This window comes from Eretmochelys imbricata, chromosome 23, assembly GCF_965152235.1.
Source record: "Eretmochelys imbricata isolate rEreImb1 chromosome 23, rEreImb1.hap1, whole genome shotgun sequence".
Classification (NCBI taxonomy): Eukaryota; Metazoa; Chordata; order Testudines; family Cheloniidae; genus Eretmochelys; species Eretmochelys imbricata.
The window spans coordinates 1,839,198-1,854,336 of NC_135594.1; the positions used below are offsets into that span (position 1 = coordinate 1,839,198).

Here is a 15,139-nt window from a genome sequence, read left to right on the forward strand (position 1 = left end):
TCGTCACTGGGGCGCTGGTCCCCGATCCAGTCCTAGGGTGGGGACTGGCTGGCTCAGGGTGGTGAGCATGGGGCCTTTCCCCTCTAGGGGGTGCCGGCCCCAATCTGGCCCCAGCGCAGGGACTGGCTGCTTGGGTGTCCGGATGTTGCGGCTGGGGGGTCTCTCTCACCGGCTGTTGCCCCCACGCAGGGAGGCCTTTGAGCCCCACGTGGAGCGGGGCGAGCTGGTGGCACATTACCGTGTCCGCAAGTCGTACAGCCGCAGGACCACCGAGGCCACGCGTGAGTACCCTGCCCGCCACGCCACGCCCCGCCACGCCCCGCCCACGGCTCCCCGCACACTCCAGGACCTCACAGTCAACCTGTGGCCAGCCCCCCAGCCAGGCTGGTCCCAGCTGCCCCCATCCTCCTCAGGACATCTCCCGAGAGAGCATGGGCCAGAGACTGGGCCCCACGCGACTCCCGACACCTGGGTTCCCATCCTGGTTTTGCTGCTGGCTGGCACGCTGCCCCTGGGCCAGTCCCTGGCCCCCTCCAGGCCTCCTTCCCCTCCCGGCCCTGGTATCAGACTGAGAGCCTGATCTTGGCTGGGGTCTGGGCAGCGCCCAGCACGACGGGGCCCTGATCTTGGCTGGGGTCTGGGCAGCGCCCAGCACGACGGGGCCCTGATCTCGGCTGGGGTCTGGGCAGCGCCCGGTGCGACAGGGCCTGATCTCGGTTGGGGTCTGAGCAGCGCCCAGCACGACGGGGCCCTGATCTTGGCTGGGGTCTGGGCAGCGCCCGGTGCGACAGGGCCTGATCTCGGTTGGGGTCTGGGCAGCGCCCAGCACGACGGGGCCCTGATCTTGGCTGGGGTCTGGGCAGCGCCCGGTGCGACAGGGCCTGATCTCGGTCGGGGTCTGGGCAGCGCCCGGCGCGACGGGGCCCAGATCGCGGTTGGGATCTGGGCAACGCCCGGTGCGACAGGGCCTAATCTCGGTCGGGGTCTGGGCAGCGCCCGGCCCGACGGGGCCCTGAGCTCGGCTGGGGTCTGGGCAGCGCCCGATGCGACAGGGCCTGATCTCGGCTGGGGTCTGGGCAGCGCCCGGTGCGACAGGGCCTGATCTCGGTTGGGGTCTGGGCAGCGCCCGGTGCGACGGGGCCCTGATCTTGGCTGGGGTCTGGGCAGCGCCCGGTGCGACAGGGCCTGATCTCGGTTGGGGTCTGGGCAGCGCCCGGTGCGACGGGGCCTGATCTCGGTTGGGGTCTGGGCAGTGCCCGGCGCGACGGGCCTGATCTCAGTCGGGGTCTGGGCAGCGCCCAGCGTGACGGGGCCTGATCTCGGCTGGGGTCTGGGCAGCACCCGGTGCGACAGGGCCTGATCTCGGCTGGGGTCTGGGCAGCACCCGGCCTGACGGGGCCTGATCTCAGCTGGGGTCTGTGCCCCACTCTTGCTGTCCCAGAGTCTGACCCCTTGTCCCCGCCCTTGCGCCGCAGTGAACAGCCTGGGGATCAGTGAGGACCTGAAGGAGAAGCTGCGGGACGTGATGGTGGATCGGCACAAAGTGGCTCTGGGGAAGACCCTGGGTGAAGGTAGGTGGCCTGCACCCAATGCTGGAGGGCAGCAATGCATTGTGCTACCCCCTGATGGGGTTGGCGGGTTCCTCCCCACGCGGCCCAGGGAGCCAGGCCAGCGGGGTGCTGGGGGCTGCGTGTTCCCAGCGCGGGGAGCTGCGGGGCCGTGGCCAGGCCAGGTTCCCCACGCGCCGCCGACGTGGCCAGGGAGCTCCGGCTTTGGAAAGTCGAGGGCCCGGCTGGAAAAGCCCCTGGCTCTCAGCCCAGCGCTGCCGGTGTTTCCAGTCCCCGCCCCGGCCCGATTCCACAGCCCGGTCCAGCTCCCGGCTTGGCAGGGAGACTTTCCCCAAGCTGCTCCCTCCCCACGGAGCGGATTTAACCCTTTCCGGGCACATTTCCCTCCTGCTCTTGGCACTGAGATCTGGGGGGCAGCTGGGGCTGGTGGAAGTGGGGGTCTGCCTGTCAATTTCCCCACAGAGGTGCAAGGCCCCCCCCAAGGCAGGGCCCCTGCGGCCCCCAGGTAGGCATGCAGCTGGTCCCTGTCCCACCACGTTCAGGGGTGCCCGCCCGGCGCAGCCAGGATCAGCCACGGGAAGGCTGCGTCCATGTGCGCAGGGGCCGTGCCAGGCTGACGGCGTCGTGCCAGGCAGCTGGGAAAGCCATTCCCGTCCCACCCCCCCGGCTTCCTGTCCCCTTGGGAGCCTGCCACCCGCCATCCCCAGCCAAGCCGACGCCCAAGCACTCGAGTTCTGTCCTGCCCCCCGGGCCTGGCTCCCAGCTTCCGCATCCAGCCCCACACTGGGCATCGAGGGGCTCTAAGCCCGCAGGACACCCCCATGTCTTGGGCCTCCGGTGTCACTTACAGCAGCCCCTGGGCTCCTCTAACTCGCACACCACCCCACGGGCCCTGGGGGCTGTGAATAGCCCCAGCACAGCGCGCTCTGGCTACGCCCCTATTTGCCCCTGGCTTGGAGTGGGGCCCTTATTCCCAGCTCTGCACCAGCCGGGTGGCCCCTACTCGGGGCGGGGGGGATTCTCAGGAGGGGCCCGCGCATCGCTGAGACTCAGGCCCCAGAGTCAGCAGCGTGCGGGGTGGTGGGATTTTAGTCCCTGCTGCTGAGCCAGCAGGGGGCGCTGCGAGCAATGGGGGCCCTGGGAGCTCAACAACCTGCGGGGTAAGAACCCCCTATTGTGCTGAATGGGGGGGTGCACTGCTGGGTGTGCGCACTGCCGGGGGGGTGCGTGTGTGCACTGCCGGGTGTGTCTCTGTGCACAAGCTGCTGCCCCCTGCTGGCTGCCCGGGGGATGGCCGTGCTGTGTGTCCCAGCCCCCGCACTGCCGGGGATCTCACAGCCCATCTGCCTCCGGCTTCCCCAGGCGAGTTCGGCTCCGTCATGGAAGGGCAGCTCAACCAGGACGACAGCGTCCTCAAGGTGGCCGTCAAGACCATGAAGAGTAAGTGTCCGGCAGGCGCCTGGGGGTCTGGCGAGTCCCTTCCCCCCAGAACCCCCCTCTTGTTGCACCCCTAATGGGCCCTCCTGCCCCCGCCACCAGGGTCCCCTCCCCTCCCCTGCGGCTCTGCCCTGGTGCCCGCGGCTCTGGCGTCACCCCCCATCCCGTGTGCCCCGCAGTCGCCATCTGCACCCGCAGCGAGATGGAGGATTTCCTGAGCGAGGCCGTCTGCATGAAGGAGTTCGACCACCCCAACGTCATGAAGCTGCTGGGTGAGAGGCCCCCGCCTGGGCATGGCACCCACAGGGGTAACGGGGCAGGGCTTCCCGGGGGGGGCACAGCAGGGCCCATGGCACTGGCAGCCCCCAGCCCATCACGTACGCCAGGCCGGGGTGGTGAGCGGCTGCAGTCTGGCCCTGGCGGGACGGATGGCCTGGGAAAGCAGAGAGGAAGTTGGGGGGCTGGGGCCCCGGGGCGCAGGCTGGGCTGGGGGCGGGAGGTTTCCCTGGGAAAGCAGATGTGGGAGGGAGAGACGGGAACTCAGGGCAGCCGCCCGGGGAATTGGGCCCTGGATTCCCTCCCTCGCCGTGTCACGCCTTGGCTGCACAGGGCCCGGGTTCAGGCCCTGCCTCCACCGCTGCCCCACGGGTGACCCAGGCCGGTCCCCCGTCTCCCCAGGCCGCCCCCCAGAGCAGAGCCTGCCCCTCGTCCCATGGGGCCCGTGCGGTGCCCAGCTCGGCCGGGGCTCCCCTGGCCACACGGAGCAACGGACCACCGAACCGGGGGAGGGACTCACCCACCTCCCGGAACCCAGGAGTCCGGCTCTAACCCCTACACCCCACTCCCCTCCCCAAGCTGGGGATGGAACCCAGGAGTCCTGGCTCCTAGCCCCCTCCCCCGCTGGAACCACTAGACCCCACTCCTTCCTTTTCGATTGGTATCTAACCTGCCTTGGTGGCCCTGTCCCATCTCGGGGGCTGAGATCCAGGGGGAGTCTGGGGGTGGAGAACCGGGGGAGCTGGGACCCCGGGGGTCTGGGATCCAGGGGGGCAGGTATTTGAGGGGGCTGGGATCTGGGGGGGCTGGGACCCCTGGGGGCGGGTCTCACGGCCGCTCTGCTCCCTCTCGGCAGGGGTGTGTCTGCAGAGCACGGAGAGCGAGGGCTGCCCCTGGCCCGTGGTCATCCTGCCCTTCATGAAACACGGCGACCTGCACAGCTTCCTGCTCTACTCCCGGCTCGGGGAGAGCCCCGTGGTGAGTGTGGGCCCCCGGCCCCACGCGCTGCCCGGCCCCACGCGCCGCCGCCCGGCCCCGCGCCGCCGCCCGGCCCCACGCGCCGCCGCCCGGCCCCACGCGACGCCTCCCGGCCCCACGCGCCGCCGGCCCGGCCCCACGCGCCGCCGCCCGGCCCCACGCGCCGCCGCCCCGCCCCACGCGCCGCCGCCCGCCCCACGCGCCGCCGCCCCGCCCCACGCGCCGCCGCCCGGCCCCACGCGCCGCCGCCCTGCCCCACGCGACGCCTCCCGGCCCCACGCGACGCCGGCCCGGCCCCACGCGCCGCCGCCCGGCCCCACGCGCCGCCGCCCCGCCCCACGCGCCGCCGCCCGCCCCACGCGACACCGCCCCGCCCCACGCGCCGCCGCCCGGCCCCACGCGCCGCCGCCCGGCCCCACGCGCCGCCGCCCTGCCCCACGCGACACCGCCCCGCCCCACGCGCCGCCGCCCGGCCCCGCGCCGCCGCCCGGCCCCACGCGCCGCCGCCCTGCCCCACGCGACGCCTCCCGGCCCCACGCGACGCCTCCCGGCCCCACGCGCCGCCGCCCGGCCCCACGCGCCGCCGCCCGGCCCCACGCGACGCCTCCCTGTCCTACGCGCCGCCTCCCCAGCCCCAGCCGCCGCCCTGGCCCCAGGAGCCGCGGGCCATGTGGGGGGATGCGGCGGGGGCCCGGCTCGGGGAGAGCCCCCGGCCCGGGCACTGACCGGCTCGTCTCCCCCAGTACCTGCCCACCCAGACGCTGGTGCGGTTCATGGCCGACATCGCCAGCGGGATGGACTATCTCAGCAGCCGGAACTTCATCCACCGGGACCTGGCCGCCCGCAACTGCATGTGAGAGACGCGGGGGGGTCGCCCCCCCGGCCGGCGCCCCAGGGACGGCTCCGCACTCGGGGCACCCCATGGGGAGCCTGGCCCGCCCCCACCCCCCAGTGCTGCTCACTCCTCCTCCCCGGCCCCCCCAGGGTCCCATTTCCCCTCCTGCCCCCGCAGGCCTGCCCCTCATTCCCCGCCCCCCCCCCGTCCCATTTCCCCCCTCCTATCTCTGCCCAGGCCTGCCCCTCCTCCCCCAGCCCCCCCAGGGTCCCATTCCCCCTTCTGCCTCCCCCAGGCCTGCCCCTCATGACCTGGCCCCCTCAAGGTCCCAGCCCCTCTCTTCCCCCGGCAGCCCCAGGGTCCCAATCCCCCTCCCACCCACCCCTGGCCAGCCCCTTCTCCCCCAGCCCCCAAGGACCCCCCTCACCGGGCCCCATGCTCCCCGCAGGCTGAACGAGAACATGAACGTCTGCGTGGCCGACTTCGGCCTGTCCAAGAAGATCTACAGTGGGGACTATTACCGCCAGGGCCGCATCGCCAAGATGCCCGTCAAGTGGATCGCCATCGAGAGCCTGGCCGACCGCGTCTACACCACCAGGAGTGACGTGGTGAGCCGGGGGCGGCGCGGCTACGGACCCCTCCTGCCCGGCCACCGACCCCCCCCGCCTGGCCACCGACCCCTCCTGGTGCAGCCACCGACCCCTCCTGGTGCAGCCACAGACCCCTCCTGGCCCGGCCACCGACCCCTCCTGCCTGGCCACCGACCCCTCTTGGCCCAGCCACCGACCCCTCCTGGCCCAGCCACCGACCCCTCCTGGCCCGGCCACCGACCCCTCCTGGCCCAGCCACCGACCCCTCCTGGCCCAGCCACCGACCCCTCCTGGCCCGGCCACCGACCCCTCCTGGCCCAGCCACCAACCCCTCCTGCCTGGCCACCGACCCCTCCTGGTGCAGCCACCGACCCCTCCTGGCCCGGCCACCAACCCCTCCTGGCCCAGCCACCGACCCCTGCTGGCCCGGCCACCGACCCCTCCTGGCCCAGCCACCAACCCCTCCTGCCTGGCCACCGACCCCTCCTGGTGCAGCCACGGACCCCCCCTGGCCCAGCCACCAACCCCTCCTGCCCGGCCACCGACCCCTCCTGCCTGGCCACCGACCCCTCCTGGTGCAGCCACGGACCCCCCCTGGCCCAGCCACCAACCCCTCCTGCCTGGCCACCGACCCCTCCTGGTGCAGCCACGGACCACTCCTGGCCCAGCCACCGACCCCTCCTGCCCGGCCACCGACCCCTCCTGGCCCAGCCACCGACCCCTCCTGGCCCAGCCACCGACCCCTCCTGCCCGGCCACCAACCCCTCCTGCCCGGCCACCAACCCCTCCTGGTGCAGCCACCGACCCCTCCTGGTGCAGCCACCGACCCCTCCTGGCCCAGCCACCGACCCCTCCTGGCCCGGCCACCGACCCCTCCCGGTGCAGCCACGGACCCCTCCTGGCGCGGCTACGGACCCCTCCTGCCCGGCCACCGACCCCTCCTGCCCGGCCACCGACCCCTCCTGGTGCAGCCACGGACCCCTCCTGGTGCGGCCACCGACCCCTCCTGCCCGGCCACCGACCCCTCCTGGTGCAACCACGGACCCCTCCTGGCGCGGCTACGGACCCCTCCTGCCCGGCCACCGACCCCTCCTGCCCAGCCACCGACCCCTCCTGGCGCGGCCACGGACCCCTCCTGGCGCGGCCACCGACCCCTCCTGGCCCAGCCACCGACCCCTCCTGGTGCAGCCACGGACCCCTCCTGGCCCGGCCACCGACCCCTCCTGCCCGGCCACCGACCCCTCCTGCCCAGCCACCGACCCCTCCTGGCGCGGCCACGGACCCCTCCTGGCGCGGCCATCGACCCCTCCTGGCCCAGCCACCGACCCCTCCTGGTGCAGCCACGGACCCCTCCTGGCGCGGCCACCGACCCCTCCTGCCCGGCCACCAACCCCCCCCGCCTGGCCACCGACCCCTCCTGGTGCAGCCACCGACCCCTCCTGGTGCAGCCACGGACCCCTCCTGGCCCGGCCACCGACCCCTCCTGCCTGGCCACCGACCCCTCCTGGCCCAGCCACCGACCCCTCCTGGCCCGGCCACCGACCCCTCCTGGCCCAGCCACCGACCCCTCCTGCCTGGCCACCGACCCCTCCTGGTGCAGCCACGGACCCCCCCTGGCCCAGCCACGGACCCCCCCTGGCCCAGCCACCAACCCCTCCTGCCCGGCCACCGACCCCTCCTGCCTGGCCACCGACCCCTCCTGGTGCAGCCACGGACCACTCCTGGCCCAGCCACCGACCCCTCCTGCCCGGCCACCGACCCCTCCTGCCCGGCCACCGACCCCTCCTGGCCCAGCCACCGACCCCTCCTGCCTGGCCACCGACCCCTCCTGGTGCAGCCACCGACCCGTCCTGGCCCAGCCACCGACCCCTCCTGCCTGGCCACCGACCCCTCCTGCCCGGCCACCGACCCCTCCTGGCCCGGCCACCGACCCCTCCTGCCTGGCCACGACCCCTCCCGGTGCAGCCACGGACCCCTCCTGGCGCGGCTACGGACCCCTCCTGCCCGGCCACCGACCCCTCCTGCCTGGCCACCGACCCCTCCTGGCCCAGCCACCGACCCCTCCTGCCTGGCCACCGACCCCTCCTGCCCGGCCACCGACCCCTCCTGCCTGGCCACCGACCCCTCCTGGCCCAGCCACCGACCCCTCCTGCCTGGCCACCGACCCCTCCTGGTGCAGCCACCGACCCGTCCTGGCCCAGCCACCGACCCCTCCTGCCTGGCCACCGACCCCTCCTGCCCGGCCACCGACCCCTCCTGGCCCGGCCACCGACCCCTCCTGCCTGGCCACGACCCCTCCCGGTGCAGCCACGGACCCCTCCTGGCGCGGCTACGGACCCCTCCTGCCCGGCCACCGACCCCTCCTGCCTGGCCACCGACCCCTCCTGGCCCAGCCACCGACCCCTCCTGCCTGGCCACCGACCCCTCCTGGTGCAGCCACCGACCCCTCCTGGCCCAGCCACCGACCCCTCCTGGCCCGGCCACCGACCCCTCCCGGTGCAGCCACGGACCCCTCCTGGCGCGGCTACGGACCCCTCCTGCCTGGCCACCGACCACTCCTGCCCGGCCACCGACCCCTCCTGCCTGGCCACCGACCCCTCCTGGTGCAGCCACCGACCCCTCCTGGCCCAGCCACCGACCCCTCCTGGCCCAGCCACCGACCCCTCCTGGTGCAGCCACCGACCCCTCCTGCCCGGCCACCGACCCCTCCTGCCTGGCCACCGACCCCTCCTGGTGCAGCCACCGACCCCTCCTGCCTGGCCACCGACCCCTCCTGGTGCAGCCACCGACCCCTCCTGCCCGGCCACCGACCCCTCCTGCCCGGCCACCGACCCGTCCTGGCCCGGCCACCGACCCCTCCTGCCTGGCCACGACCCCTCCCGGTGCAGCCACGGACCCCTCCTGGCGCGGCTACGGACCCCTCCTGCCCGGCCACCGACCCCTCCTGGTGCAGCCACGGACCCCTCCTGGTGCGGCCACCGACCCCTCCTGCCCGGCCACCAACCCCTCCTGGTGCAACCACGGACCCCTCCTGGCCCAGCCACCGACCCCTCCTGCCTGGCCATGACCCCTCCTGCCCGGCCACCGACCCCTCCTGCCCGGCCACCGACCCCTCCTGGCCCAGCCACCGACCCCTCCTGGCCCAGCCACCGACCCCTCCTGGCACGGCTACGGACCCCTCCTGCCCGGCCACCGACCCCTCCTGGCCCAGCCACCAACCCCTCCTGCCGGCCACCGACCCCTCCTGCCTGGCCATGACCCCTCCCGGTGCAACCATGGACCCCTCCTGGCGCGGCTACGGACCCCTCCTGCCCGGCCACCGACCCCTCCTGGCGCGGCCACGGACCCCTCCTGGCGCGGCCACCGACCCGTCCTGCCCGGCCACCGACCCCTCCTGGCCCAGCCACCGACCCCTCCTGCCTGGCCACCGACCCCTCCTGGCCCGGCCACCGACCCCTCCTGCCTGGCCATGACCCCTCCCGGTGCAGCCATGGACCCCTCCTGGCGCGGCTACGGACCCCTCCTGCCAGGCCACCGACCCCTCCTGCCCGGCCACCGACCCCTCCTGCCCGGCCACCAACCCCTCCTGGCGTGGCTACTGACCCCTCCTGCCCCGCCACCGACTCCTCCTGCCCGGCCACCGACCCCTCCTGGCCCAGCCACCGACCCCTCCTGCCTGGCCACCGACCCCTCCTGGCCCGGCCACCGACCCCTCCTGGCGTGGCTACAGACCCCTCCTGCCCCGCCACCGACCCCTCCTGCCCCGCCACCGACCCCTCCTGCCGGCCACCAACCCCTCCTGGCGTGGCTACTGACCCCTCCTGCCCCGCCACCGACCCCTCCTGCCGGCCACCGACCCCTCCTGCCGCAGCCCATGCCAGCGCTCACGCTCTCCTCCCGCAGTGGTCGTTCGGGGTCACCATGTGGGAGATCGCCACGCGGGGGCAGACGCCGTACCCGGGCGTGGAGAACAGCGAGATCTACGACTACCTGCGCCAGGGGCATCGCCTCAAGCAGCCCCTCGACTGCCTGGACGGGCTGTAAGGGCACCCGCCCCCCGGGACCCCCTGGCTCCCCCCAGGACCTCCCAGCATGCCATGGGGCCACCCTCTGAGGCCCCCCCGGGACCCTCCCAGTGCCCCAGGACCGTCCAGCATGCCATGGGCCACCCCCTGCAGTCCCCTGGGACCCTCCCAGTCCCCCAGGACCTCTCAGCATGCCATGGGCCACCCCCTGCAGTCCCCTGGGACCCTCCCAGTCCCCCAGGACCTCTCAGCATGCCATGGGCCACCCCCAACCCAGGGACTTGCCTCCAGGCGTTCCCAGCATGCTGCATCTCAGCCCCCGCCGAGGGATCGCTCTATCACCCCCCTCCCGCAGCCCACCCCAGAGATGGCTGTATCTCTGTGCCGGGCGAGGGGACCCCCGTATAGCCAGCCCCACCCCGTGCCCCGCCCCAGAGATGGCTGTATCTCTGTGCCGGGCGAGGGGACCCCCGTATAGCCAGCCCCCCCCGTGCCCCGCCCCAGAGATGGCTGTATCTCTGTGCCGGGCGAGGGGACCCCTGTATAGCCAGCCTCCCCACCCCGTGCCCCGCCCCAGAGGGGCCACATCCCCATAGGCTGTGGGGCGAAGGCAGCCCCCTGTTCATCACTGCCCCTCTCCCCAGGTACCAGCTGATGAGCAGCTGCTGGGCCCTGCACCCCAAGGAGCGCCCCAGCTTCAAGGAGCTGCACGGGGAGCTGGAGAAGACCCTGCTGAGTCTCCCCCCCACCCAGGGCCCCGAGGAGATCCTCTACGTCAACATGGAGGACGGGGGCGCGGAGCGGGGCGCCGTGGGGGGGCTGGGCCCCCAGCAGCCGGCCAAGGAGCAGCTGCTTCCAAAGGGGGCCGTGGCGGCCCAGGTGCACCGGGCCGAGGGGGCGGGACGCTATGTGCTGTGCCCCGCCCCCCCCGAGAGTGGCCGGCGGCCGGGCGACCCCCCCGCCTCCCCCACGCCCTGCGCTGCCTCCGAGGAGGGGGCCTGAGGTGGGGCTGATCCCCAAGGGGCCCCGATCCCCGTCTCTCTGGCAGGGCTGGGCAGCCTATGGTGATGGGCAGGAGACCCTCCCTCTACCAGCTGCCCCCTTCTCCTGTCTGACCCCCCCAACCCTGGACCCCCACCCCTCATCTCCTGTCTGACCCACCCCCCTGATCCTGGGCCTCTGCCCCCCATCTCCTGTCTGACCCCCGCACTGACCCTGGGCCCCTCCCCTCACCTCCTGTCTGACCCCCCAATCTTGGGCCCGCGCCCCCCCCCCAACTCCATTCCCCAACAGTTCCTCCCCCAACATCGCCTGTTCCCACCGCCCCTTCCACCCCCAGCAATGGAACCCGACCCCCAAACCATCTTCCCGAATCCCTCCCACCCCTCCCTACCTGCACCCAGCCCCCCCACTCCCCAACTCCAGTCCCCCAGCTCCTCCCCACCCACAGCGAGACCTTCCCTCCCAGCCCCCTTTGCCATGAGGTGGGGCTGGAGCGTGGCCGGTCTCCCTGCCGAGCCCAGGCCTGGCTGCCCCCCATGGGAGGGACGCCGATTGCCCCCCGCCCCGCAGCCTGCTGGGACAGAGACACTTGGGGTGAGCAGGGGGCTGCCAGGCCTGGGCGGGGCAGGAAAAGGGACTGGCTGGGCCACTGCCCCCCCCGGCCCAGCCCCGCCATTTCCCCTCCAGCTGTTTCACTGCCATAGGGCGGGGCAGGGCCCCTGCCCCTCGCCAGGCCGGGACAACCAGGAAGAGGGCGACGCCGGGACAGGACCAGGCCCTCGGGGCCGGACCGAGGTCGCCCCGCGCCGGGGAATGGAGCAGGGGGGGAGCTCGCAGGAGCCACCGGGCACCCGGCCACCGACTCCCCCGGGCTGGTCCGACGGAGCCGGCGCCATGCGCAGAGCGTCGCGGGAAGAGAGTCACGGCACGGGGCCGGCTCCCAGCGCCCTGGGGCCGAGCCGCCCCCTGGATGCTGCTGGCCTCTGGAGCCCGGCTCCCCTCCGGGGGGGCCTCGCGTGGGGCCCCTGTCAGGTCCCGCGTCGCTCCGGAGCTTCGGACCCAGCTGGCAGCTCCGCAGACGCGGCCCCCACCCCGGCCGGCGCCCAGGGTCGCAACGAACCCTGCCGGCGAGCTCAGCAAAGGGCCGCGGGGCCGGGGCGGGTTTGCCGTGGCCAAAGCCCTGGGCGAGGCCGGGCCACCCCCACGCGGGGCCAGGGACTCGGGGCTGATGCAGGAGATTTATCTCCCCCCGGCCCGGCTTCGAGACAAAGCCATTTTTGCACTATTGTCCGTGCTGGGCCGGGCGCGCTCCAGGCTGAGCCACTGCCGACCAGCTCCGGGTTCGAATCCCTCGTGCCGTGGAGCCGCCCGGACTCGATGCAGCCGGCAGCTCCAGCTGGCCCAGGGCGGCCTGTGAGCTCCGTCCGGCTGGGGGGCCTCCAGGGGCTCACATCGGTGCTGCTGTGGGTCCACGAGTGCCGTGGGGCTCCCCACGGAAAGGGGGCGCAGTGTGGACATGGCAGACACCGGGCCCCGGCTTGCGCCCACCATCAGCTGTCAGGCTGGCGTGAAACCCACCGAGGCCAAGAGCTTCCCGGGGCCGCGCCCGCCGTCAGCTCCCACGGGGCGCCCGGCTCCGGCTTGGGGGCTGCAGGGAATTCGGCCTTCGTTAGCCCCCCGGATGCAAACGCCGCATGTGCTGGTCCATCCGGCCTGCCTGCCCCTGGCACCGTCGGCCCCAGCGCTGCCCCCAAGCGCCCGGCAGCAAACCCGGCCCGGCCGGGGTCCGGGGCGAGGGACGCGGCCCGTCTGCGGAGCGGAGCCGTTTCCGGGGACGTTTCCGGAAATGTACATACTTCGTTTACACGCTGTATATGGACCGGCTGCTCCGGTGTGTAACGCACCCGCTGCCCTGTCGGGGCGCGAGCCGGGCGAGAGCGTTCGGCCACAGCCCTGCTTATAAATAAACGCTTCCTCCAAGAGACGGCCAGTGAGCGGCTTTCATTTCCGCTTCAGAGCCTTCAGCAGGGGAGCGGGGGCTAGTGTGGAGAGCAGGGGGCTGGGAGCCAGGACGCCTGGGTTCTATCCCAGCGCGGGGGCGGGGGTCTGGCTCTGTCACTGACTTGCCACCCGGAGCCAGGCAGGTCCCGTCTCTCTGTGCCCCTGTATCGGGGCCGCCCCAGCCTTGCGCGCGGCAGGCGGGGGGATTAACGGGCCCGTCCGGCGCTGGGCAAGTGGCCGGAGGCTGCAGCCTGAGCCGACCCCGCAGAGCAAGGGCTGGTCCCCCAGGGCGAACGGGGCCCAGGACGGGGGACTGGTCCCCCAGGGTGAACGGGGCCCAGGATGGGGGACTGGTCCCCCAGGGCGAACGGGGCCCAGGACGCGGGACTGGTCCCCCAGGGCGAACGGGGCCCAGGACTCGGGACTGGTCCCCCAGGGCGAACGGGGCCCAGGATGGGGGACTGGTCCCCCAGGGCGAACGGGGCCCAGGACTCGGGACTGGTCCCCCAGGGCGAACGGGGCCCAGGACTCGGGACTGGTCCCCCAGGGCGAACGGGGCCCAGGACGGGGGACTAGTGCCAGGGCAAACGGGGCCCAGGACGGGGGGCTGGTCCCCAGGGTGAATGGGCCCAAGACAGGGGGGCTGGTCCCCCAGGGCGAACGGGGCCCAGGACGGGGGACCGGTCCCCCAGGGCGAACGGGGCCCAGGACGGGGGGCTTGTCCCCAGGGTGAATGGGCCCAAGACAGGGGGGCTGGTCCCCCAGGGCGAACAGGGCCCAGGACGCGGGACTGGTCTCCCAGGGCGAATGGGGCCCAGGACGCAGGACTGGTCCCCCAGGGCGAATGGGCCCAAGACAGGGGGGCTGGTCCCCCAGGGCGAACGGGGCCCAGGACGCGGGACTGGTCCCCCAGGGCGAACGGGACCCAGGACGGGGGGCTGGTCCTCTGGGGCGAACAGGGCCCAAGATGGGGGGGCTGGTCCCCCAGGGCGAACGGGGGGGGCGGCGAGGTGGGGGAGCTAGAGCAGGCTCCAGTGTGTCCGTCCGTCTGTGCGGCGGGTGGGGGGGGGAGCCTTGCTGTGAGTATCCTCTTAGCAAAGCATGCTGGGAGTGGGAGGAGCTTCTGGGGCTATAAAACACAGGCCCCTCCGACCCCTGCCTAGATTCAGTGTGAGGGGAGCAGTTGGGGGCTCTGTGGGGTCTGGTGCCAGCAGCCCCACCCTGCCATGGGCCCTGCGCTGCCCCAGCCCCACGGGAGCAGGGGGGAGGGGCTCAGCACAGCTGGTTCGGTTCTGCCGCGTGGGTCGGGCCCACGGCTGGTGCAAAGTGGGGTGGTTCTGGTGTCAGTTGAGTGATGCTCCTCACAGCCCCCCAGGGGCGTTCCTCCCCGCAGCCCTGCCGGTGCCCCTCGCTCCCGACCGCAGCCCCCCAGGGGCGTTCCTCCTCCCCCCAGCCCTGCCGGTGCCCCTCGCTCCCGACCGCAGCCCCCCAGGGGCGTTCCTCCCCGCAGCCCTGCCGGTGCCCCTCGCTCCCGACCGCAGCCCCCCAGGGGCGTTCCTCCTCCCCCCAGCCCTGCCGGTGCCCCTCGCTCCCGACCGCAGCCCCCCAGGGGCGTTCCTCCTCCCCCCAGCCCTGCCGGTGCCCCTCGCTCCCGACCGCAGCCCCCCAGGGGCGTTCCTCCTCCCCCCGGCCCTGCCGGTGCCCCTCGCTCCCGACCGCAGCCCCCCAGGGGCGTTCCTCCCCCCAGCCCTGCCGGTGCCCCTCGCTCCCGACCCGCAGCCCCCCAGGGGCGTTCCTCCCCCCAGCCCTGCCGGTGCCCCTCGCTCCCGACCGCAGCCCCCCAGGGGCGTTCCTCCCCCAGCCCTGCCGGTGCCCCTCGCTCCCGACCGCAGCCCCCCAGGGGCGTTCCTCCCCCCAGCCCTGCCGGTGCCCCTCGCTCCCGACCCGCAGCCCCCCAGGGGCGTTCCTCCTCCCCCCAGCCCTGCCGGTGCCCCTCGCTCCCGACCCGCAGCCCCCCAGGGGCGTTCCTCCTCCCCCCAGCCCTGCCGGTGCCCCTCGCTCCCGACCGCAGCCCCCCAGGGGCGTTCTTCCTCCCCCCGGCCCTGCCGGTGCCCCTCGCTCCCGACCGCAGCCCCCCAGGGGCGTTCCTCCCCCCAGCCCTGCCGGTGCCCCTCGCTCCCGACCGCAGCCCCCCAGGGGCGTTCCTCCCCCCAGCCCTGCCGGTGCCCCTCGCTCCCGACCCGCAGCCCCCCAGGGGCGTTCCTCCTCCCCCCAGCCCTGCCGGTGCCCCTCGCTCCCGACCGCAGCCCCCCAGGGGCGTTCCTCCCCCCAGCCCTGCCGGTGCCCCTCGCTCCCGACCCGCAGCCCCCCAGGGGCGTTCCTCCTCCCCCCAGCCCTGCCGGTGCCCCTCGCTCCCGACCCGCAGCC

The 15,139-nt window shown here is 74.1% G+C and overlaps 1 protein-coding gene across 1 annotated transcript in view; it reads left to right on the plus strand.

Annotated features, from left to right (window-relative positions):
• Nucleotides 1–10,711, plus strand: part of AXL (AXL receptor tyrosine kinase) — a 30,465-nt gene extending 19,754 nt beyond the window's left edge. The window contains exons 12-20 of the mRNA XM_077840552.1: nt 190–281; nt 1,476–1,571; nt 2,931–3,008; nt 3,185–3,277; nt 4,138–4,259; nt 5,003–5,112; nt 5,543–5,702; nt 9,588–9,724; nt 10,354–10,711. Of these exons, the coding sequence (XP_077696678.1) occupies nt 190–281; nt 1,476–1,571; nt 2,931–3,008; nt 3,185–3,277; nt 4,138–4,259; nt 5,003–5,112; nt 5,543–5,702; nt 9,588–9,724; nt 10,354–10,711 (1,246 nt within the window). The remainder of the gene's footprint in view (nt 1–189; nt 282–1,475; nt 1,572–2,930; nt 3,009–3,184; nt 3,278–4,137; nt 4,260–5,002; nt 5,113–5,542; nt 5,703–9,587; nt 9,725–10,353) is intronic.
• The last annotated feature ends 4,428 nt before the right edge of the window (nt 10,712–15,139 follow it).